Source organism: Nicotiana tomentosiformis, chromosome 7 (assembly GCF_000390325.3).
Source record: "Nicotiana tomentosiformis chromosome 7, ASM39032v3, whole genome shotgun sequence".
Classification (NCBI taxonomy): Eukaryota; Viridiplantae; Streptophyta; class Magnoliopsida; order Solanales; family Solanaceae; genus Nicotiana; species Nicotiana tomentosiformis.
In genome coordinates this window covers 28,810,369-28,834,428 of record NC_090818.1, presented here as the reverse complement: position 1 = coordinate 28,834,428, position 24,060 = coordinate 28,810,369, and the positions used below count along the sequence as shown (strand labels likewise).

Genomic DNA, 24,060 nt, shown 5'->3' with positions numbered 1-24,060 from the left:
TCAAAATTCTAAGGCAAAGAGGTTGCAATGTCTCTAAATGTATCACAATCACCGGTTCATCAAAATTATTAGATCTCACATACTACAATACATTTCAAACAACTATATTTTTGCAAATAATTTGTCAAATGCATACATATTTTCAAAAACTTTGTTTATATGACAGTCAGATGTTACCCAGGGCAACTCAAACAAGACTTCAAGACAAGAATGAAGACAAAGCAAGGGGTCAAGAGAACGAACCGACCTTCCCCCCGCAAAACTCACGATTTTTCTTTGAATGCAGGCATAGAAAATAGTAATACTCACAAATACATATGCACATCAAATCACTACCTTCGTGATGACAAGTTACTAAACGCAAACACATCCAGCTAAGAAATACTTCACTCTCTCACCGTCGCTCTTCACTTCTCTTACATAAGGCTAAGCACTGCTTTCATCTGCATGAGACTAAGAATTGTCTCCGTTATCGCATGAGACTAAGCATTATATCCTCTTCTCGCATGAGGCTAAGCATTGCCTCCCTTCTTACATAAGGCTAAGCATTGCTTTCCCTACACGAGACTAAGCATTGTCTCCCCTTCTTGCATGAGACTAAGCATTGTCTCCTCTTCTCGCATGAGGCTAAGCATTGCATCCCTTCTTGCATAAGGCTAAGCACTGCCTTTCCCTGCATAAGACTAAGCATTGTATCTTCTTCTTGCATTGGGCTAAGCATTGCCTCCCTAATTGCATAAGGCTAAGCACTGCCTTTCCTTACAAAAGGCTAAGCATTGTCTTCGTTTATTGTATAAGGCAAAGCATTGCCTCCGTAATTGCACAAGGCAAGACACTGCCTTTCTTGGCATGAGACTAAACACGGTCTCCCTCCTTCGCATAGGGCTGAGCACTGACCTCATCTCACACAAGACTAAGCCTTGTCTTTTCGCGCACATGACTAAGTATCCTATCTATGCATTTCATAGGTTGAAATATCGCCATTTTTGTCTGAAGGCGTCATAGTCCGAAGGCATCATCCTTAAAGCCGGGAGACACCATTCCATGGCCTTAGGATCTCTTAAGATTGCACATCATTATTCAAAGGCGTCATAGTCCAGAGGCACCATCCTCATGGCCCGAGGATACCATTTCATGGCCTGCGAATCTCTTGCCATACGCTTCATGGCACAGGACGTCATGGTCTAAGGACATCATCCTCCTCGTTCAAAGACAATCTTCATGGTCCAAAGGGAATTTGCACCATGTTTAAATTTTCGCAATAACCCATATATATTCGCATGCACCATGTTTTAAGTTTTTGCAGGTAACTCGGGAGTAACTATTCTGCAAACAGGAGCAATCTTCGCTCCGATTTTCATTTTCAACGTTCACATCCTCATACCACTTCAAACGTAACCAATAGTGCCTACCTCTCGCTCTATGACCGTTCAGGCATCTGCCTCGTGATACGCCCACAACATCCATTTCCCATTCATGATTCCGCTCACAACACCGTCCTACCTAAAGAACATTTTTTGAAATATACGACCATTCTCATAACAACTCCATCGGTTTCGCTCGCCGTTGGATCCAGAACTACACACAGCCTGATTCCCGTAACATCAGGGATATGTAAGCAACTCAAGAACCAGGGTTCGACCCCAGTTTTCAAATCACATTATTCCTCATTCAATTAGGCCGAAATTGGTCATCATTTTCTTTACCCGGCAACTCTTTCATCATTCTAGGGTAAAGAGAGGCAGTTGTTGATACCCAATTTTGCCCTCATATTTTTCTAAATAGTATATATATATTTTCAAAATGTTATTTTGCATCATTACTTAATTTACAAGATTTATACAAGCATTTTCCATAGTTTTCAAAGCTTTTTCTTGCATTAAAATTACTTGAATATTTGCTAATTATTTCCTTAAATTATTTGCAATAACTCAATCATCTTAATTTATTATTTTACACCCACAAACATGTTTTAAAATATTTTTTATATCGTTTCATATAATTATATCTATATTTTAGTTATTTATGTAATTTTTGCAATAATAGCCTATGTTCATACATAAGTACTCTTTTATTACATTATTTGTGTCAAAATAGAATTTTATATTTTTATAATGCTAAATTATTATTTTTAATCATTTTAGTACATAAATAATATTTTTATAAATTATTTTTGGATAAGTTTCGTGTATTTAAATAGAAGCCCAATTTTAGGCTAATTTTCGGACCAATTTTGGCCCAAATACTTAGCCCATTCACTTTCCTCTCCAGCAGCCCAATCCAAACGACCCCTTAATCTCAACACAGACGTAACCCATTTCCAAAACCCGACCCAGCTCCGTTTAAATCTCAGTCGTTGATCAAAAGCGATCAACGGCTCACAAACACCCCACTCTCTTTCCTTATATGCCCATAACCTAAACCTAATCCCTATTTCCTAAATACAGCAGCCTCTATTCTCTCCTCTCTCCTTCAGAAACCCTAGCCGCCTCCCCCAATCTTCTCCAAATCCGAGCAAATCATGGATTCCTTCTGTGATTTATTTACCTTTTACGCGTTACTTTGTTGTTACTTACGAGACTAAGGTGTTACTTAGTACTTGCCTAAACTTGGCAAGTACCATCTTTCAGATTTAGGCCCGTTCAACTTCAATCGCTAAGATCTGGACAATATCTCGTCCATATACACGGAAGAATGGTTGATTTCTCATAGAGTAGACGTATTTTCAAATATTGAACCCTAATTAGGGTTTGAATTTCGATTTCTTTCTTTTACTGGTTGCTTTATTGATTGCATGTATATTTTTCTTTCCTTTTTTATGTTTGATTGACTTATTTCCTTATTTGCTCGTCTGATTTAACTACTATATAAACCTCTCCCCTAAATCCCCTTGAACAGACTTTAATCACTGTTATTCTCTCACTCCCACTCATTCTACTATTCTGAAATTTGAGACCTTGGCCGGCTGAAAGCCAAGACCACCGAAATCCTACTATTCAACCTCTCTCTCAGTGTGAGCACTGCCATGGGTTCATTTGAAACCCTTGAGAACTCTAACGCACTAAGAAATTTGGGGGTTTTGTTGTTCTCTCCATGTTACTGATAAGCAAGCTGTTGGTTCTTAATCTCTGCCTTATTAGCTCGTTAATTCTGCAAATTGGTGAGTAATAAGATTCTTGCGATTTATTTTCTTTTATTGTTATTCATGTCTTTCTGGCTTTTGTGAATCAGTATGCTGTTGCTTGCCTCTATTCATGTTCATATTTGATTTCATTATCCTATACCCCCTGGTTTTTATCTGAACTTACTTGGATTCTGAGTCTTGGTGCATACCTATTTCATATGTGCAACTTGAACGATTCCTTTAAGCCTAATCTATTAGTTTGACCCCTATTGTTTAAGTCTTTTCACATGCCTTGCCTTGATCCCTTGTACTGGAACTCTTAGGAGATCATCTCATGCCCAGAATTTACTTGATTGAACTATTTTCTGATGAGTGCTTTATGTATGCTCTATTGTTTTCCTGCCTTGTGTTCACATGAACCTTATATGCTAATTGTTGTCTCAATGTTCAGTCAATTCTGCACTCTTTAGCATTGCCTAACGCTTCCAGTTGAATTTCAATATACCTAGCCTCTCCTGTCATGTATAGTCAACTCGCACAAGCCTTTGAGTGTGCATATTCTATTAACCTTAAGTTAATATGATTTTCTAACATGATCTTTGGACTTATAAATCTTTGTGATTAAGATTCTTATCGACTGTTATAAGCCATGCCTACTTGCTTGCTTACTTGCCATTCTCTGACTATAACTTCGTTAGACCTTCATGCCTTAATCTCTTAGTTTTGAGTCTCTTTTAGGCCCATTGGTGCTTTGCTATGTTCTGAAAACTAGGCATGTATGTTTGCCATGTTAATCTAAGTGATATACCTCCTCAATTCTGCTAATGTTGCACATGCTACTCTTTCACTTGTTTGAACTTATGTTGTCATTCGTTATGCTAAAACTATTCTATTAAGGCTGATCCCCTGCTTGAAATTGTCTTCAGCTGTTTTGGACCATGTCTATTTTTGAAATTTCTTTAGAAATAGCCTATTATCTTACAAAGACCAGTCATGTCCCCTATAACCAAATGCAACATGAATTTGTATATCCTGTCAACATGCCACACGAATTTGCTTATGCTTTATAGTCCTAAGAAAATAAGTATGTGGACTTTCTACTCTGTTCATTTCGTTCATCACATAGTCTATTGCTTGTGTGACCATGTCCTTCATTTGGGCTTGGTATTTGGTTCTATGTGATGCTGGGCTTGGCTGTTGGATCCAGACCTACTAGACTGATCTTATGAGTTGGGAATTCGAGTCCACTGGAGCTGTCGAAGGTCTGGAAAATACTGGGTTATCTATATTGGGCCTATCATATGGCCTATAGTAGTCTGTTTATGTAATTATTCATATTTAATTCTGGGTCTGTAATAATCTTGTAATTGAACAGACGGGATGATTAATAAAAGGGGTAAGGTATTTTAATTCTCGTACAAGGGGTAGAAAGTATGCCTATAGGACTTATGTGTTCTACTTGCTATTTTAACTCTCATGTGTTTCACACTAGTAGAAACCATGCACATAGTAATCACACACTCACTCAACTTGTTTACTATCAAATTATAAGCTTAAGTACTCTATTTGTTCTCCATGTCTACTGCTATGTGTTATTGGACAGCATGCTTATATGATCACTAATGCCTATCTAGAAATCATGTCTATAGGACCTTAATAGTCAATTAGCTATTGTTGTTGTTATCATACTGCCCGCATAGATAACATGCCTATAGGGATAAAGTATTATAAAAAATTAGGTTTGATTGTCAATTGCTAGAGATCCTGCCTATAGGATATTATCACTCGCGTAAATTTATTTGTGAGATCAACTGGTCAATACTGGATTCTCATAACTGTTTCATTGTTTAGATACGCCACTACTAGAAATCGTGTCTATAGGACAATGTCACCTTTCTAAGGTGCACATTTATAAAATCAGCACTAATAATTTTAAGCTTACGAATAGTTTACTACCTCCTCGCCTCATTAAGAGTAATAACGTTGCATATACGATGCTGGAATTCAGAATCACCTAGAAACCATGCCTATAGGATTAAGTCTTAATTCTGAAACTATGCACTTCCTAAACTGCCCGGGTGCATTTGTGTTTATGTGTGGAGGCAGATTTGAGCCTTTAGTTGTCTTTACATGAAGTCCTACTTGTTTTGAATGTCGGGTAGTTTTACCATTTTGAGCAACCTAAGAAAACTCTAGAACCACCCAAATAGAGGTCCAATGCCTCCTGGACTATAGGCGTGACGGGTAGTGCACGCATAGGGTACGATTTAGAATTGAATTAGAGCCCTTCTAGGTAAACAACTTTAACATAGTAATTGGGTAGCAAGAGATGATAGTATGTGTCCGCTGAATAATATGAGCAATTCCTATCTAAAGGGAGTTGCGAAGTATTATTTATGTTGCACGGGGTGATCCTTTAGGCTAAAAAACTTAGGATCCCCCCCCCTCTTTATATCTACATTTAGTTATTCAAACGTTGTATTTATATCTTGTAGTTCTGAAAGATTTGTACCAATTGTGTTATAATGAACTTCTCCGACCTTTGTTTATTTGATCACCTAGTCTAATTATATAATCCACATAGTTCTAAGTTTGGTTGGGACTCACAGTTGTGGACCTCGAAGAGTGCCTAACCCCTTCTCTTTGAGGTAATTTGAGCCCTTACCCGATCTTTGGTGAAATTGACTAGTCAAAACAGAATCATTTGCAAATAGGTTCCCTAACGCACCTTAATAATCATTAGGTGGCGACTCTTCTCTTTTAATACCCATTTAAAAGAGTTGTCACATGTCGAAACCCGATTTCGCGAGAAAAAGGGGCGCGACATGTTTAATGGCAAATATGTCATTCACTCTCGCCTCTGCTTTCTTAGCTCCGGCATGGAAAATTACAAACTTATTGGTCGTTTCCTCGAACGTCTCAATGGAGCGCGCTTGTAGCTGTGAATACCAAGTTAGTGCTCCCCCGGTGAGGGTTTCACCAAACTTTTTCAATAATATAGAAGACATTTGCTCTTTCGCGAGGTCGTTGCCTTTTACTGCGGTGACGTAGTGGGTCACATGATCCTCAGGGTCCGTCGTTCCATCGTATATTTTCAGGTACGACGACATTTTGAAGGTTTTAGGTATGGCGTATGCGATTGTTCAACAAACCGACCGGCGTCCCTTTTTGGTAAGAGTTTTAGGGCACCCGGTATTTTGTCTACCCTTTCTTAGTGCTCTTTCATTTGGTCTCGGAGCATTTTGTTTTCGTTTTCCATCTCCTTCATCTTCCTCAAAATGGTTGTGAGGGTGTCGTCAACTACATTATTAACGTTGTGATTGATAGCTGTTACGGGAGGAGGGTCGTGCTGCTCGTATGTCATTAGTGTAACACAAGTCCTTGCGTTCTCCTTGTTCGCCTTTTGGGCGGGTTTGTCAAGGATGCTGGTCAGCGTGTTTGTCAACCACGCTTCAAGAAGCCTTTTCACCGCTGGTGGCGCCTCTTCTGTTGTGGACGTAGAGGCTCATTCACCGTGTGAAGTTGTGATGTTGCCATGAGGAAGGGGTGAACAATTTTGCCTGGGAGAGGCGTTTGGCATCATGTCCTCAGCATCTGTTTCGGTGACCTCATTGATGGTATTTAGGAGGTTGGTAGTGAGATCGGCTACTGCCTTCATCCTTTCTTCCCCATTACCTGCCATGTCAGACTGTGCACACAAGAAAAGATAGGGTTTTGCATTTTTTTTATTTTCTTTTTCTAAGATCTGAAAGGAACTAATACTTTGACTAGGAAATCCCCACAGATGACGCCAAATTGTTTGACCAAAAAGTGATAATCTTTGGCTAAACTAATTAATCGATTAATCCTATTTAAAGATAATAACTTCAGATCTGGGTTAAGTAATGTAAGAGATGTGGATAGTGTCATGGAAAATTTAATGCATTGAGTATTAAATGCTGCAAATGCAATAATGTATTAGAAATATCATATATTAAATAGCAATAAATGGCACCAAATGTAAATAGAGAGGAAGATTCATCTAATATTGAATGAGGTGGATGATTCCTTCCTCTGACAATGATGAATAACAAGAATATATGATAATATGAAAGACTTTCTCGGATCTGGTGGAAATGACAAGGAATAATCCAAAAAGACGAATCTCTTCAGAAAGGTGTTCTTTCTATTTATCTAGAGAGCTTGCTTTTGAAAAGAGTTCTTATCACATAGAATATTACCTGCCCTTGACCTTATCTCTCATTCTATTTATATGGGATATTCCTAAAGAACCCTAAAAGTACAAACATGGGAAATATTCAATAGAATATTCCCTCTGAAGATACCAATACAAAACTAACTGTTACTACAACTTACACTACTCGACCTCGGCCGCGGTTGACCTCCTGGCGGTACGATCCGTTAATCACTGATCGACCTCGGCCGAATTGCTCATGATAATGATCTCTTCATGCTAAATTTCTTCGGTCTGGTTTCAACCCATACACATGTTTCTCTATTTAAAGTCCTAGCTATCAATATTAAGTAACTTATGAAAATTGATCCTTTTTTTTGTTTCACTTTATCAGTTTAAGTACCTAAATCTTTAATACTATAATTTTTCCTATTACTCTTTTATTTTATCATTTAGTATGAGGATTGAGGAAGCATGTGAGCACCCTAGTTGGATAGAGTGAGGACATAGTATGAGGATTGAGGAAGCATCTGAGCACCAAAAACGAATTAGGTCTTATATTTCTTTCCAATCAAGTATCAAAGTCCAACTCAGACTCAAACAAAACAGCAAAGTTACCATATAAGGCTTCCTGTTATGGTAAGGATTCTTTTCATCCAGAATTATTCTTATCATAATATACTATGAATTATTTCACTAAAAATTTATAATTGCATTAATTATTAGATTTCAAATTCATCATTGAACACTTATTTAAATCCACATGTTAAGATGATACTGATCAATTATTTTACATCAATAAATTTCTTTTGAAAACGTAAAGTATGACAATTTATATCTTTTTATATTTTCATGAGATCTTTTGTCTGATTCATACCATGATGGTAGAATAAGGTCATGTCCTCGGGGTGGCGGGGGGTGGGGATGGGAGAGTGGCGGAGGGTGGAGGGGTGGGGCAGGGGGTAGGGGTAAGGAAGAGGCAAGGGGACCAAGGGAGCCTATAAGTTGAGAATTGGGTCGTGGAACATAGGGACGCTGACGGGTAAGTCTATAGAGTTAAATAAGATTCTATAGAAGAGGAAGGTCAATATAGCATGTGTTCATGAGACTAAGTGGGTAGGAATGAGGGCGAAGGACGCATGTGGGTTTAAACTATGGTACTCAGGTAGTAGGAAGGGTAGGAACATAGTGGGTATTTTAGTGGATAGGGATCTTAGAGAGTCAGTAGTTGAGGTTAGGCGGGTGAATGATAGGTTATGGCGATTAAGTTAGTGGTTAGAGAGCTCACCCGAAATGTCATTAGCGCTTACACATCCAAACGGGCTTAGATGAGGAGGTTAAGAGGCGCTTCTAGGAGGATTTGAATGAGGTTATGCGTGGTATTCCGCCCATAGAGAAGTTATTTATAGGAGGGGACTTTAATGGGCATATTGGGACATCCGCGGGGGGCTATAGTGAGGTTCATGGTGGTTTCGGAATTGGGGATAGAAACGGAGGTGGTACGGCTTTGTTGGACTTCGCTAAGACTTTTGAGTTGGTAATAGCGAACTTTTGCTTTCCCATGATGGATAAACATTTGGTTACTTTCCAAAGCGTGGTGGCTAAGACTCAGATTGATTATCTACTCCTCAGCATGGGTGATAAAGGCTTGTGCAAGGATTGCAAGGTTATCCCGAGTGAGTCCCCCGCGTCGCAGAATAGGCTATTGGTGATGGATGTTGGCATGATGATGAAGAGGAAGAAACGGTTGTATGGGATCGCCCGAGAATCAGGTAGGGAGCCTTGTCTAAGGATAAAGCACATGTGTTGGAGGGGAAGCTAGGGTTATGGGGGCCTGGATGAGTAGTGGGAACGTGAGTGTTATGTAGTCGACGACGGCGAACAGTATTAGGGAGGCTGCGAGGGAGGTGTTAGGGGTCTCAAAGGGTTACTTGGGCGGTCATAGAGGAGATTGGTGGTGGAATGAGGAGATTTAAGGAAAAGTGAAGGCAAAGAAAGCGGCATACTTGAAGTTAGTGGAGAGTACAGACGAGGAGGAGAGTAGAGCGAAAAAATCAGGGTATAATAAGGCTAGGAAGGAGGCAAAGCTTGCGGTCACTAATGCCAAGAATGCAACGTTTAGTCGTTTGTATGAAGAGTTGGGGAGAAAGGCGGGGATAAGAAGTTATTTTGGTTGGCCAAGGCGAGAAAGAGAAAGGCTCGTGATCTAGATCAAGTGAGGTGCATCAAAGACGAGGAAGGCAGAGTTTTAATGGATGAGGCTATGATTAAGAGGAGGTGGTAGACTTACTTTCATAAACTTCTGAATGAAGAGGCGACAAAGACATTGTGTTAGGTGATTTGGAGCACTCCGAGAGAAGCCGTGATTTTAGGTATTGTAGGCGCATTAAGGTTGAAAAGGTCGTGGGCACTATGCATAAGATGAACATGGGTAGAGCGACTGGACCGGATGAGATCCCGATTGAATTTTGGAGGTATGTCGGTAAAGAGGGCCTAGGGCGGCTGACCGGGCTGTTCAATGTTATTTTTAAGACAAATAAGATGCCAGAGGAATGGAGATGGAGTACGATGATTCCATTGTATAAGAACAAAGGTGATATCCAGAATTATAACAATTATAGGGGTATCAAGCTGCTTAGTCATACTATGAAACTGTGGGAGGGGATGGTGGGGGCGAGGGTGAGAAGGTCAGTGTCTATATCTGAGAACCAATTCAGATTCATGCTCGTTCAATTACGACAGCTATCCATCTTATCCGGAGGTTGGTGGAACAGTACAGGGACAGGAGGAAGGATTTGCACGTAGGGTTTAATGACCTAGAGAAAGCTTACGACAAGGTCCCGGGGGAGGTTCTTTGGAGGTGTTTGAAGGTAAAAGGTGTTCCGGTAGCATACATTAGTGTGATTAAGGATATGTATAACGGATCCAAGACTCGGGTTAGGACAGTAGGAGGAGACTCGAAGCATTTTTCGGTGGTTATGGGGCTACACTAAGGATCTGCGCTCAGCCCTTTCTTATTTGCACTGGCGATAGACGCTCTGACGCACCATATTCAAGGGGAGATGACATGGTGTATGTTGTTTGCGGATGATATAGTTCTGATTGATGAGACGCGAGGAGGTGTTGACGAGTGGCTGGAGGTTTGGAAACAGACCCTTGAGTCTAAAGGTTTCAAGTTGAGCAGTACTAAGACTGAGTACTTGGAGTGCAAGTTCAGCGAAGTCACTGGGGGGAGTGGACACCGACTTAAGGCTTGATTCACAAGTAATTCCTAAGAAAGGAAGTTTTAAGTACCTTGGGTCGATTATCCAGATGAATAGGGAGATCGACGAGGATATCACGCACCGTATAAGGGCAGGTTGGATGAAATGGAGGTTAGAATCTGGCGTTTTGTGTGACAAGAATGTGCCCTCGGAACATAAAGGCAGGTTCTACAGAGCGGTGGTTAGACATGCCATGTTATATGGGGCAGAATGTTAGCTAGTTAAGATTGACCATATCCAGAAGATGAAAGTAGCAGAAATAAGGATGTTGAGATGTATGTGCGGGCATACGAGATTGGAAAAGATTAAGAATGAAGGTATTCAGGCAAGGGTGGGTGTGGCTCCCATGGAAGACAAAATGCAGGAAGTGAGGCTTGGATGGTATGTGCACGTGCAGAGGAGAAGCCTAGATACCCCGGTTAGGAGGTGCGAGCGGTTGGCTCTGACGGGTATGAGGAGAGGTAGAGGGCGGCCAAAGAAGTATTGGGGAGAGGTGATTAGGCAGGACATGGCGCGACTCCAGCTCACCGAGGACATGGTCTTTGATAGAAAGGTATGGAGTGAGAGCATTAGGGTTTTAGGTTAGTAGGTAGTGAGCATTTTTCTGCTCCGTTCTGTGTGTAAGTCTAGTCGGTTAGTGTTGTGTTTTAGTATGCTAGTGGTACATGTTGTGCTTGTACTATTTGCTAGGACCTTGTCACTGCACTGATTATTGATATTGCTTTTCCAAGTATGTTTTCTGATACTTAGCTCGTTGGTACTATCTTCCTGGTTATGTTGTTGTTATTATTCTATTGTCGCTTTTCATCTTCTTGTGCCGAGGGTCTATCGGAAATACCTTCTCTACCCCAAGGTAGAGGTAAGGTCTGCGTACACACTACCCTCCTCAAACCCTACTTGTGGGATTATACTGGGTTGTTGTTGTTGTATATTATATCGTAACTAATTTAAACAGTTTTTCTTTGTTATTGAATACAATATTCATTTATGTTAACAAAAAACAAGATTGTATACGGGTAAAATCGGGAATAGAGCATACCCTGATTTCCCAACGAAGAAAACGGAAGAAGGGCATGGACGCACGAGATTGAAATCGAGGCCGGGAACCTTTCGTATCGAGACCCGTGAAACAAGAACGATGTGTTCATCACCGGGCATGATAAAGCAACACTCCCCGAACCTAGAACGAATTCTAAAACCTCGGAAAACACGGTAAACGGTTACACGCGATGGATAAAGGGCCGTGATATTCGTACCTGACCGGATATCACTGCGCGAATCTCGCTCGATGTCGGTTACAGATCAGTAATTAATGAGAAAGGAAGTTTTTTACTTTTTTTAGACTTGTATTGAGGATTAAACTCTCCTACTATATAAAGGGGAGGTTTTTTCTTTTGATAGATATATTGTAACGCGCAAATCAAGGCAATACAAATTTATTTTATGCTTTCTAGCTATTGCAAAAGTTCTTACTTAAATGTGTGTTCTTCATCCGATTTGGGTTCAAACCAAAGGTCCGATCGAGGGCAAAACTACTGTTCAACCTAGGTTCGGGCTAGGCCATAACATTATAACTGGTTTGATCATTTATTTTATCTTTTAACTCGTTTCTCTAATATTCTTAATTATTTGGTTGTATCAATCCATATATCCGATTTAAGGGTACCAGCAGTCTATTTTGTTTTGTTGGCTTTCGTGTTGGCTAAACAGCTGTAGGTTAGTTAGCAAAACACCACTATTCTAATATCCTACTTTATGCTACGCTATTTTATTTTGAGAGTCAAATAATCTTTTATTCATTTCAATTTCTTAAATACTTTAAATATTTCGAATTATAAAAGTTCTTCATATAATAATTATGTAATTTTAACAGTATCTTTTTATTTCAAAAAATTATTAATTTCTAAATTCATCCTAAACATTAAATAATTTAATCGTCATGTTTTAAAATTCGTCATTCAGATAGTATAGTACTACCGCTACTCCACTTGCGATACATACGAAGTAATTAAAATTTTGCCAGATTGGATAGATTATCATTAATACGTCCAACTGTTTTGACGTTTTTGCCCCTCAACTTTGAGCCCAAAAAAAAACAAAAAAAACAAAGCAACATCAGCTTTTTTACCGTTTAGTGATTAAGATTACGCTTCTCGAGGCAAAATCTGTTAGTAACATTGACGGCTCGCTCCGTCTTCCGTCTCCTATATAAATACTAAATTCCCATTTCACACTAATTTCGACGAACACGCCATTTTCCTCGCCTGATTCTCTAAATCCTCTCTCCAGATAACCATGGCGATTCGAGCCGCGATTTCCGGTCGTTCCCTCAAGCATATTAGCTCGTCGGTCGGAGCGCGATCTTTGTCGTCGTTGTGGCGAAACGTCGAGCCGGCTCCTAAAGATCCTATCCTTGGCGTTACCGAAGCTTTCCTCGCCGATCCTACTCCCCATAAAGTCAATGTTGGCGTTGTGAGTTTTTTTTTCCTCTTTGTTTTGCTTCATTTTCCACCTCATTTCGTGTATGCAAGGATTTAGCTTACTTGACCATTTCGCTATACTTCCCTTGGTAGGCCATAGCTGTAAAAAATAGTTTTACTGTGACGAATCATCGACATATGGATACAGAGTATTCTAATGGAGTAGTCAACAACATAAGTCGATCTCAATCGCTTTGGGATTGAGAAAGAGTTTATTGATTTAATTTTTGTATGCGTTCCACTTTTTTCAACTTGATCTATTTAAGAAAAAAATTGAAAAAGATTTGACCTTTTTTCTTAAATTATTTCTTTTATAAAATTTGCTTTTGTGATTATTATACAGGGAGCTTACAGGGACGACAACGGAAAACCCGTGGTACTGGAGTGTGTCAGAGAAGCAGAGCGGAGGATCGCTGGCAGTTTCAACATGTGAGTGCTTCTCCTGATTTATTCATTTTTTTCTGTTATTTATTTGTAATTAATTACGATTACGTTAAATTTGATCTATTAGAAAATATAAACTTCAGCCAGTAAGATTACTTTTTTTTCTTCGAGGAGTTTGAGATGTAAAACCCAGGTCGGATGCACTGGGATTCTTAAGTAGTTTGTACAAATATATTCTTTAATAGTTTTTAAAAATTTCCTGTATACACACACATGTAATTAATTACCTACTGATCTAGGATTTATAGGTAGTTCGGAAAAATATATTTTCAATATCGTTTAAGAATTTCCTGGGTGTGTATAGTTTGAGTATGAGAAAATGGGTGCATGTGCACCACTGCTTACGCTAGGGATCAGCTTCTAAATAGCTGGTGGTGAGTCTGGTGAGTGGTGACTGTTCTTTATTTTCAGTTACTGTAGCCACAAATTGTTGGTTATTGATTAAGTATAAATAAACGAATGTATTAGTGAGTGCTTATTTGTATGAAGCATCTTTTTTAAGTCTACAGAAATGGGTGGTCCGATATTTTCCACCCGTCAGTTCCTCTAACTAGTTTGATTCTTTGGGACTTTTTCTTTGTATTCTCACGTTTACGCCTAGTGGATGGTGCAGATGGATTTCTTTACTAATTCTTTCTTCTGCGCTTGCAGAGCTTTCTCCCAAGATAAATTATTAATATCAAATTGACCTTTCGATAGTTCAATGGTGTTTAACTTTTTCAAATATTGCCCCACATCCCATTTTATATTATGAAGTTTGAAAAGTTTAACTAGACATGTTGTAATAAATTTTTATTTGAGTTGTGTATTTTATTCATTGTGGTAGGAGAAACTAGAAAGTATTAAAATAACAAGTGAAAAGTCTGTTTTATGGATAAAGAATATTACGTCAAGTTTGAATTTGAAATTTTGAATTGATTTGCTTCTTTAAATTTATGAAACCATCTATGAGAATATTATTAGCACTCCATTTGTCTCATTTTATGTGAAGGCATCTGACTTTGCACAAAGTTAAAAAATATAAAGATACTTACGACGTGAAAGTTTGATATATGCCAAGTACCATAATTATCCTTTTAAGCAAGTGATAGTGAGAGTTTAACATTTCTTTTTGTTCTCTCTTCTTATAAAAGAATGAATTTTGTATCAAGTGGGTCCCAACAAGTCATTCATTAAGGGTAAAACGGGGATGCTAAGATTAACTAATTTCCAAAAAGAGAAAGATTTAATTCTTCTTGGACAGGCTAAAAATGGAAAGTGTTTCACATAAAATGAGACATAGACAATATAAGTTTGTCAAACATTTTGTGACGTCCTAAAATAGAAAGTGTCCTGAGATGGGGGAGAACTACGTTATCTGTTCTCAAAAAAGTGTGTATCATGTGATACTATGTGGATAGTTTAGTTCACATGTTAACAATTCATCATTTATCAGGGAATATCTTCCTATGGGAGGTAGTGTCAACATGATCGAGGAGTCACTGAAGTTAGCCTATGGGGAGAACTCAGACTTGATAAAAGATAAGCGCATTGCAGCAATTCAAGCTTTATCTGGGACTGGAGCATGCCGAATTTTTGCAGACTTCCAAAGGCGCTTTTGTCCTGATTCACAGATTTATATTCCTGTTCCTACATGGTCTAAGTAAGTGTATTCTTCTGCTTCTCGGCATCTCTACAGCATCCTAATTGATCTTCCTCAATTGGTTTTTGCACATTAAAACATGAGTATGCAAATACCTTCAAAATTTTCTAATTTCCTGTCATTACTAATATAAAATTCTTGGCAGTCATCATAACATTTGGAGAGATGCTCATGTCCCTCAGAAAACGTATCATTATTATCATCCTGAAACAAAGGGGTTGGACTTCACTGCACTGATGGATGATATAAAGGTAAGAAAACATATATTTGAGGTTGTTTTCCATGATGGTTTGTTCTCCTGTTTGATGATATAGCGTCCCTCCTCAAGTGGCAATTATGTGTTCTATCCTGACGTATTTCAATTTTCATTGACATAGAATGCCCCAAATGGATCATTCTTTCTGCTTCATGCTTGTGCTCACAATCCTACTGGGGTGGATCCTACAGAGGAACAATGGAGGGAGATCTCGCACCACTTCAAGGTAATGATTTTGTATATTTTGTCTCTCCTTTTTCTTGTCCCAAGTCATACTAAATTTATTACACTGGTTCCAGGTGAAGGGACATTTTGCTTTCTTTGACATGGCCTATCAAGGATTTGCTAGTGGGAATCCAGAGAAGGATGCTAAGGCAATCAGGATATTTCTTGAAGATGGTCATCCGATAGGATGTGCCCAATCATATGCAAAAAATATGGGACTATATGGCCAGAGAGTTGGTTGCCTAAGGTAAACTACTACTCCCACTATCATATCTTATTTGCCCTAGTTACAATCTGGAGAGTCAAACTAACTTTTTGTTAGACCTTAGTCGGTCTATTTTTCAAATGTTCTAATTCCAAAAGCAGTTACTACTATTTCCTGTAAATTCTAGATTAATTAACTTTTTATTATACCTCATTATCTTCATTTAGTAGCTAATTTTACCATATATCATATTTTTCATATTATCAATATGTAGAGAGAATTATTTATTTAAATATTTTAAGTTTATTTATAAAAAATTGAGTTCTTTCCGATAACTTCAGTTCATTTCCACCTCAAAGTCCAACTCGACGTGAAAAGCAGAATTTTGCTAGTCAAAACTTGGATCCAACAATTATTTAGAATAAATTGAGTTCTTTCCGATAACTTCAGTTCATTTCCACCTCAAAGTCCAACTCGACGAGAAAAACAGAATTTTGCTAGTCAAAACTTGGATCCAATGAAAAGCACCAAAATTTTGGTTTTAAATTACAAAATAATGTATACTCTAGGTTTTTGTCCTATGCAAGTGATTTTACGGTCTTAAAATAAAGCATCAATCAATCCCTTAAACACACACAAAGCCCTCTAATACATTTGCTGAGATGCTTCCGCAATTCACTGCAGTGTGGTTTGTGAGGATGAAAAGCAAGCAGTGGCAGTGAAAAGTCAGTTGCAGCAACTTGCTAGGCCCATGTACAGTAATCCACCTGTTCATGGTGCGCTCGTTGTTTCTACCATCCTTGGAGATCCAAACTTGAAAAAGCTATGGCTTGGGGAAGTGAAGGTAATGTGATTAGAACGAGATAAAGATTTATGATTGTATAACTATCATTGGTATTTTGACGACAGATAGGAACTAGGAACCTTGCTATTAAAGATATTTTCTTGCCTTAATTTTGAAAAAAGGGAATTTTCTCGCTTTTTTGGAATGTATGAGATTTGGATAGAACTATCACATGGAAATGCTGTACCATTTTCTGCTACTCACATGGAAAAGATCCTTTTCTTTTGCTGATCTGTTTAAGCACCAATTTGCCATAGCTTTGTTGTCCTATATTTTCAGCCACAGAAATAAGTCTAAACCAGTCCCAAGCTTTAATAAGCTTTCATTGCGTGGTAGTGTCAGCCGCATAAATTGGTCAGTGCAGCCATTAACTGTTTTCTTCATGGGGCCTGTTAACCTTGTATTTCTCCAAGGTCAAGTTGTTGGTGTTGTGGCTGCTTTTTAGCTTTGTACTCATTATCAGAGCATCATATGTTAAACGTAAAGGTTCAATGACTAAGAGTTTTTTTTCCAGGGCATGGCTGATCGCATCATCGGGATGAGAACTGCTTTAAGAGAAAACCTTGAGAAGAAGGGCTCACCTCTATCGTGGGAGCACATAACCAATCAGGTATTGAAATCAATGACTTCTGTTGCGTTCTATACTAGTATATAACTATTAGAACACTATGGCTCACCTATTGCCCCATTAATACTCGATACTGCCTACAGATTGGCATGTTCTGCTATAGTGGGATGACACCCGAACAAGTTGACCGTTTGACAAAAGAGTATCACATCTACATGACTCGTAATGGTCGTATCAGGTATAATCACTCATTCACGAATTTCTGCTTAATGCTCCGGTGTTCTTGTACGAGTTAATATCTCATTAATTTTTCCACTATGTTATACTGTGTGTTTTGTATGTTGTGCAGTATGGCAGGAGTTACTACTGGAAATGTTGGTTACTTGGCAAACGCTATTCATGAGGTTACCAAATCAGCTTAATGTCTGAAATCATGGATTCAATTTGAATAACTAGCAGTGGAAGGCTGTGGAAACGACATCAAATGTCTGAATATAGAGATTCATTTTTTCCTTGTAGGATGGACACTGTTGAATTCCTTTTTTTCTAATGGGTGAGTGAATTGAGGAAACATGTTATAATAGCTAAGTTAAAATAATCATACTGACAGAGGAACGAATAGGGACTTGATTCTGGGAGAATTTTGAGGTGTAGAAGCAGACTCATTATATAGCAATGTTGAGGTGAAGTTTCTCTGTTGTATTATATGTCATTCTAGGATACATCCAGTAATATAACTAGCACAACCCGGCACCATTTGCCGTGAGGCAACTCATCTAATATTCTTATGTTATCATAATTCTAGGTTGCATCAACTGAACTTCATTTGCCTTAAAATCTCAGTTTTCTGATTTTGTTCAACATTTCTGCTGTTTGAGTAAGGCAGAATTCGAAAAAAAAAACCCACCTTTTTCAACTCTTTAACTATAACTGGAAAAGGATCATGTTTAAAAAGATGCACCTTCTATAATTTAATTCAACTAAAGTAGCTTCATTTTGAAATATTTCTTGGTCAAGGACTCCAGGGAAATAGCTGAAACAGTCGTCTCGTAACCAGCAGTGTTATGGCATGATAAGTATTTGGCATTATTTTGTCAGCTATCCTATTAAACAGCCTTAGCTACATTGAGTTTGGTCCAAGTGGTATTTGAATCAAACTCACTTAAGAGCATATAACTATTAAGAAAATCTGACATCTGCTCTCTACATACTTGATTCTTCTTTAAAATGGTACATTTTTCTTCCTTCTTTGACTGTTGGGTTTCCTAGTAATAATTTTCCTCTACTAAAACACAACTATGAAACTTGAGAAATCTAGTATCAGATTTTAAATTTTATTTGTACCCTTATAAATTTAACCATCATTAGTTTAAGAAAAACAAACAAATTTAACTTAGAGGGAAGGATAGCATTTGCTCCAGACACTGGAGAATAGAAAAAAGAGCAAAAAGGAATTGCATGTAAATATAAATAGCCACAACTAAAAGCTACAAATCCTATTGTCTTCTCAAGGAAATCTGCCTAACTAGACATTACAATATTTATCATTTTATACTCCTATCTGAAATTTTCTTATCAAAAACAATATACAGAAGCGGCAACAAGCCTGCTATTAAGATGACATAGTAGCAGGATCAATTCCTTGCAAGCCAAGCAGCGACTATACGCATACAACTTACAGGCGTACATAGCTGCTGGTTAAGCCAAAATGCCAGGTTAGCTAAATCCACAAAGCCTCCCTCTACCTTGATACACCAGCTTTATATTTCATTAGGACAATTACGTCGCACCGGGATAGGGAAAATTCAAACCAGTTTGCCTCCAAACATGCTCAGGGATCAGCTTGCTTACCAAATCAGGTGAAGCTCCAGTTAACTGCAAGCAACAGGCAGACACAACATTACTTTCATGGTCCCCCGACATCTTTGCAAGGGAAATTTAATCACAAAGAAACAAAAGACTGGTCCATGTATGTTGAACAACCCACTAGTAAAAAACAAGAGCCCACCTAGTTGACAATGAGAATAAATACCCAATGCCTGCCTCATACAAAATTTTATATACACACACATGCGCAATGAGAATAAATACCCAATGCCTGCCTCATACAAAATTTTATATACACACACACATGCGCGCGCGTGTGTGTGCAATTCCTGAGAGAAGGCTCGTATTGGATAATAACAGGAACCTTTTTCTAATGGTTAATGTTTCTGATAATAAGTTGTGAAGCCAAAATTATTATCTTGATGTTTAAAGATCTGCTAACTGTTGGAAAATGGAAGCTTTTACCGAGAGATAAAATTCTAAAACCATCAATTACCATAGATGAATTCTCACAACAATCAACCACCAAAACTTGTTCTATTGAATAGCTCCACAATAATAGGTAACTATAAATATGAATACTTAGATTCATGCACGTGCAGACAAATTTTAATACTCACGTTTTGAAGCAAAGTACAGATGAATAGAAGTGATTGTTATTTGTTAGGAAAAGGACAATGAATTATCAAAAAAAGGAAAAAGGAATATGAACGACAAGACGCATGACGCACTTAAAAGTACAAGAAAAAAGGACCACACAAAAATCATGAGCTAATATGTAACGCATCACTTTCCGGTATTATTCACTTTTGAATATCTTTTCCTAAAAGGACTTACTTTAAAAGTTCCTTTCCTGTAATTACCACTTCACACGAGAAAAACATTTGCTTCCCCACTCCCAACTCAACACTTCCGTTTTTGTTTATAACAAACATCTTAATAATAGATATGGAAAAACAATGCTCTAATTGACAAAATAAATCTTTTGATGGCTGTGTAGAATTGCATAACCGTAAATTCAACCAGTGAGCCAACAATTCGTCAAAAATTCAAAGATAAGGTCAGACAGAATAGTTAAATAGTTATGGGCAAATATAATTATATTAGTAAAGGAACAAAAAATTTCGGAAAACATACTTCCTGTTTGAAGTTGAAAAGAGGTGGAAATGGACGTCCATTCGGGAGACGGGCATTGGGCTCACGAAGCTCATCAAAGAATGGATGTGCACACGCTTCTAGCTGCAAGGAGTAAAAGCAGGTAAATAGAGTGATATAGCAAATGTTTTGAAGATGATACAACAGTACTTTAAAGTCTATCACTTGCACAAGAGGAAATAAAGCTGCAAAAAGCAATTCCATCTTGTGACTAATGCCTAGCTATATGTCACTGTCCGATTGCTCTTCACATAGAGAGAATGAGACAACTTACCGCGGTACAGCGAAGACTTGGTGAATATTGGAGAAGCCGTGAAGCAAGATCAATTGCTTCAGGGGGCATTCTTTTGTGGAATACCTGAAACCATGGAAGTTTTTTAGCTCTCTTTTCAATTAAATCTGATCCTAGGGGTAGTTAACATAAATATTTCAACAACAATATGACCTAATTCAGAATAACTACTAAAATATAATAATGCACAATACCTTGTGCCAAGGATGAGCTTTTCTCTGTGGGAATCTGAAATCCGTGTAATTTGGGTTCATACATCGAATTTCTTCTCGAGTAGGAGTACCAAGGACCTGTGACAAGGTCTCGCATTAGTAAAAAGAGATCCATGTAAGTGTTATCAGGATTACTAGAATGTCCAAAGATGAAAGTACAAAGACACACCTTGATAATCTCTACAATTTGGTCTACAGCATTTTCGCCGGGAAAGAGTGGCTGTCATAGTATATGATTAATGAAAGCTCAATAAAGTAACAAACTCCAATGAAATAATAGATAAGAAAACTATCCACTTGAAAACAAAGTTATAACACAAACCTGCCCCAGAAGAAGCTCAGCAAGAACACATCCAGCAGACCAAATATCAATTGCTGTTGTATATTCTGTGGCACCAAATATGAGTTCTGGAGCTCTGTAGTAGCGAGAGCAAATGTATGAAATATTTGCTTCACCGTTCACCTGTGCATGGGAAAGTCTTTTAGTATTAAAATGCAACAAAATGAAATGGTTCAATTTAAATGTTATGCGCAAAATAATTCTCCTGACAAACATACCAGGACTTTTGCACTTCCAAAGTCACAAAGCTTGACTTGATGGGTCAGAGGATCAACCTTCAAACGACATACAATATAGATTTAGGTCAACGGTATCATACAATAGGCATAAAGTGGATTCCCCTTCACATACAATAGGAGTAAAGTGGATTCGCATTCACATACCAAAAGATTTTGTGGTTTCACATCTCTATGGCAAATTCTTGGAACATTATGAATGTAAGCCAGCCCCCTGAATATCTGACATACAACTTACTTTATTAGGATCACATAATATCCAATTGCAGAAGAGGCACAGAAGATAAAGGAGGAGAGAAGTAAACCTGATACATATAAAGTTTGACATAGATGAGTGGCATCCTTTGGTTTGAATTGCTATAGTGCCTTAAAACCTTGTATAAACTTTCAGGGACATAATCCATGACCAAATTAAGGAAAAGTTCGTCTCTACTTGTCGTGGAAAAGAAGCAGTGCTTTAGAGAAATGACATTTGGGTGATCCATCAAGCGCATCAGCTGTAGTTCACGATTTTTATACCGTTTATCCTGCAAAACCTTCTTTATGGCCACGGTCTCTCCAGTTTCCAAGCATTTTGCCTAGAGACAGCAATGCTAGGTTACTCTATGTACAAGCGGACTGATTCAAAGTTATAATTAAGTTAACCCACAAACCTGAAACACTATTCCAAATGATCCTGTACCGACAACTCGCTCTGCCATGTAACTGATGGTCTGCAGAAAATAAATATGAACAAAAGTGTCAATATTTCTGAAAAAAACATGTTTAGCAGAGGAATGAAATCGCAAAAATATCTCATCAGATTCTGTCACTTAAACCATCTAAAGCGTTGACACCAAAGATTAGAATCCCAATATTAATGAACCAAGAAATTACAAAAAATTGAATTTCCAAACGAATAAGAACCAAAGAAACTGACATATATCAGGTACACACCCTTTTTGGTTCTCCATTCTTGCCTCCAATTGTGGTTGAAATAATGTGACCAGTGACAGCACCATTACCCTCGACAGCGGCAGCTGACATTTCCTACAATGCAAAACAAGCAAGGTCAATTGCAATGCCAAAAGAACTCCATCTCGTTTAGAAAATAGTAAGACCCCACCATTACCATAACCTGTCAGACGACCTTACAAAATCGTTCAACAGAAACAGTAAAGCAGCGAATGGCATAAAACATAGGCTTTAAGAAGCATCACATGGTAGAGGCTTGTAACTGAAACAAATACACTATTTAAGGAGAATCAGCCATCACCATTCACATGAAGCAAACCCTATGAAAGATTGAAGCACAATTTACCTAAAGATGAAGAAAAGCAGCTAAAAAGCCTTTTCATAAAAAGAGACTTGCAAGCAACCTAATAAAATTTAAGAATACCTGTCCTATATAATTCCCAACACACAAACAAGATAAAAGGGTAAAAGAGTCACTACCCACCATAAGAAACCTCATGGATCTAACTCAAAATGTGCACTTTATACGAAACCCCAAAATCAGCTACACTAGAAACAAGTACTAGTATAGAGCAAACAGCAAGAAAACCAAGAGTAATATTTTGGTAAATAAAACCAAAAATATGAAGCGGAAGCTACTCAAAGTTACAGTTTTGAATATGTTAAGAGCTACAAAATAAAGATGTCCAAAAGGAAAAGAAAACTAAAAACAAAAACACTTTCTGCTGCTCTCTCATTTTGTTTCGGAAATACATTATTTTCCCCAGCAGCTGCAGAGCACCTCACTTTAAGCAACTAACCCAAAAAAATCGAGTCGCCGGAAAATTCACCGGCGATATCTCCGACGAACATTCCGGTCATGGAGAAGGCATGAACTCAAAGAGATCGAAGCACAAAGAACAAGAGCAATAACAAGGACAAAGAGTGTGAGTATGTGGTTTTGGGAAAAAAGGTAAAAGTACCTTGTCGGAATCCGTTTCCGGTCGTACGCCGGCGACGGCGGGCCTAACGGCAGCTGCTGCTCCTTGATCACGATGAGCATTCTGCTGATGCTGAAGAAGTTGAAGATTAAGATGATTTTCCGGTGGATTAGGGTGCTGCTGAGGTACCAGCGGTAACGAGGCCATTTGCTCTTCTTCCTCTACACTCTGCTTCTTTCTTTTCTTCTTTCTCTAATTGCTTTTATTACTTCCCCTTAACCCCACTACTACTACTGCTGCTGCTGCTGTTCTCACTCTCTCTCTCTCTCTCTCTCCAAATAAGGTAACAATTTACATTAATACTTATTTATATTTTTATTACTATTTCAATTTGTGATTAATATTTTTTATTTTTATTAAATTTTTACTTTATAGAAAAAAATGTGGATGAGAATTCAAGGTGGGGAAGCCAAACCTTCAGGATCAAGCTAGCCAACTAACTGAACTATTAATTATTCAACTTTTTATTTGATGTAAACAATGTGTTCGAATAATTTTTTAAGTTATGTTAAAGATAATTTTTAGAAGTTGAAGTTACATTTGTCATACATTTTACTTAGAAAAGAATTGAAGTTTTGTGAGTGAAAAAAAATAATTCACTCAAAAACCAAATTTTTCTCAAAAACAAATAAAATCCCATGAAAAAAATAACGTTGTCAAAACAATTTTTTTTTTAAAAGTTCTATGTCTAAATGCAAGCTAAAATTCACCCTATCCGTTTATGAATTTCTAAACGTACTCATTTAAGCATGCTTTACGTTTATTCCTTTAAGGGTTAGTTTGATTGGAAAAGAGTTATGTCAGGATCAATTATTTCGAGATTAGTTATTTCATATTTC

The 24,060-nt window shown here is 37.9% G+C and overlaps 2 protein-coding genes across 2 annotated transcripts; one reads left to right on the top strand and one right to left on the bottom strand.

Annotated features, from left to right (window-relative positions):
• Positions 1-12,783: 12,783 nt before the first annotated feature.
• Positions 12,784-18,005, top strand: LOC104090398 (aspartate aminotransferase, mitochondrial). The gene is made up of 10 exons (XM_009595483.4): positions 12,784-13,033; positions 13,385-13,470; positions 14,921-15,127; positions 15,273-15,378; positions 15,505-15,609; positions 15,683-15,855; positions 16,498-16,657; positions 17,172-17,267; positions 17,369-17,463; positions 17,575-18,005. The coding sequence occupies exons 1-10, from the start codon at positions 12,857-12,859 to the stop codon at positions 17,645-17,647; spliced, it is 1,278 nt and encodes a 425-aa protein (XP_009593778.1). The 5' UTR covers positions 12,784-12,856; the 3' UTR covers positions 17,648-18,005.
• Positions 18,006-18,657: 652 nt separating this feature from the next.
• LOC104090399 (shaggy-related protein kinase eta) lies at positions 18,658-23,501 on the bottom strand. The gene is made up of 12 exons (XM_009595484.4): positions 23,204-23,501; positions 22,224-22,316; positions 21,941-22,000; positions 21,593-21,865; positions 21,435-21,509; positions 21,270-21,326; positions 21,034-21,174; positions 20,881-20,931; positions 20,694-20,789; positions 20,482-20,565; positions 20,190-20,291; positions 18,658-19,100 (listed from the first exon to the last, which is right to left on the bottom strand). The coding sequence occupies exons 1-12, from the start codon at positions 23,366-23,368 to the stop codon at positions 19,005-19,007; spliced, it is 1,293 nt and encodes a 430-aa protein (XP_009593779.1). The 5' UTR covers positions 23,369-23,501; the 3' UTR covers positions 18,658-19,004.
• Positions 23,502-24,060: the final 559 nt, after the last annotated feature.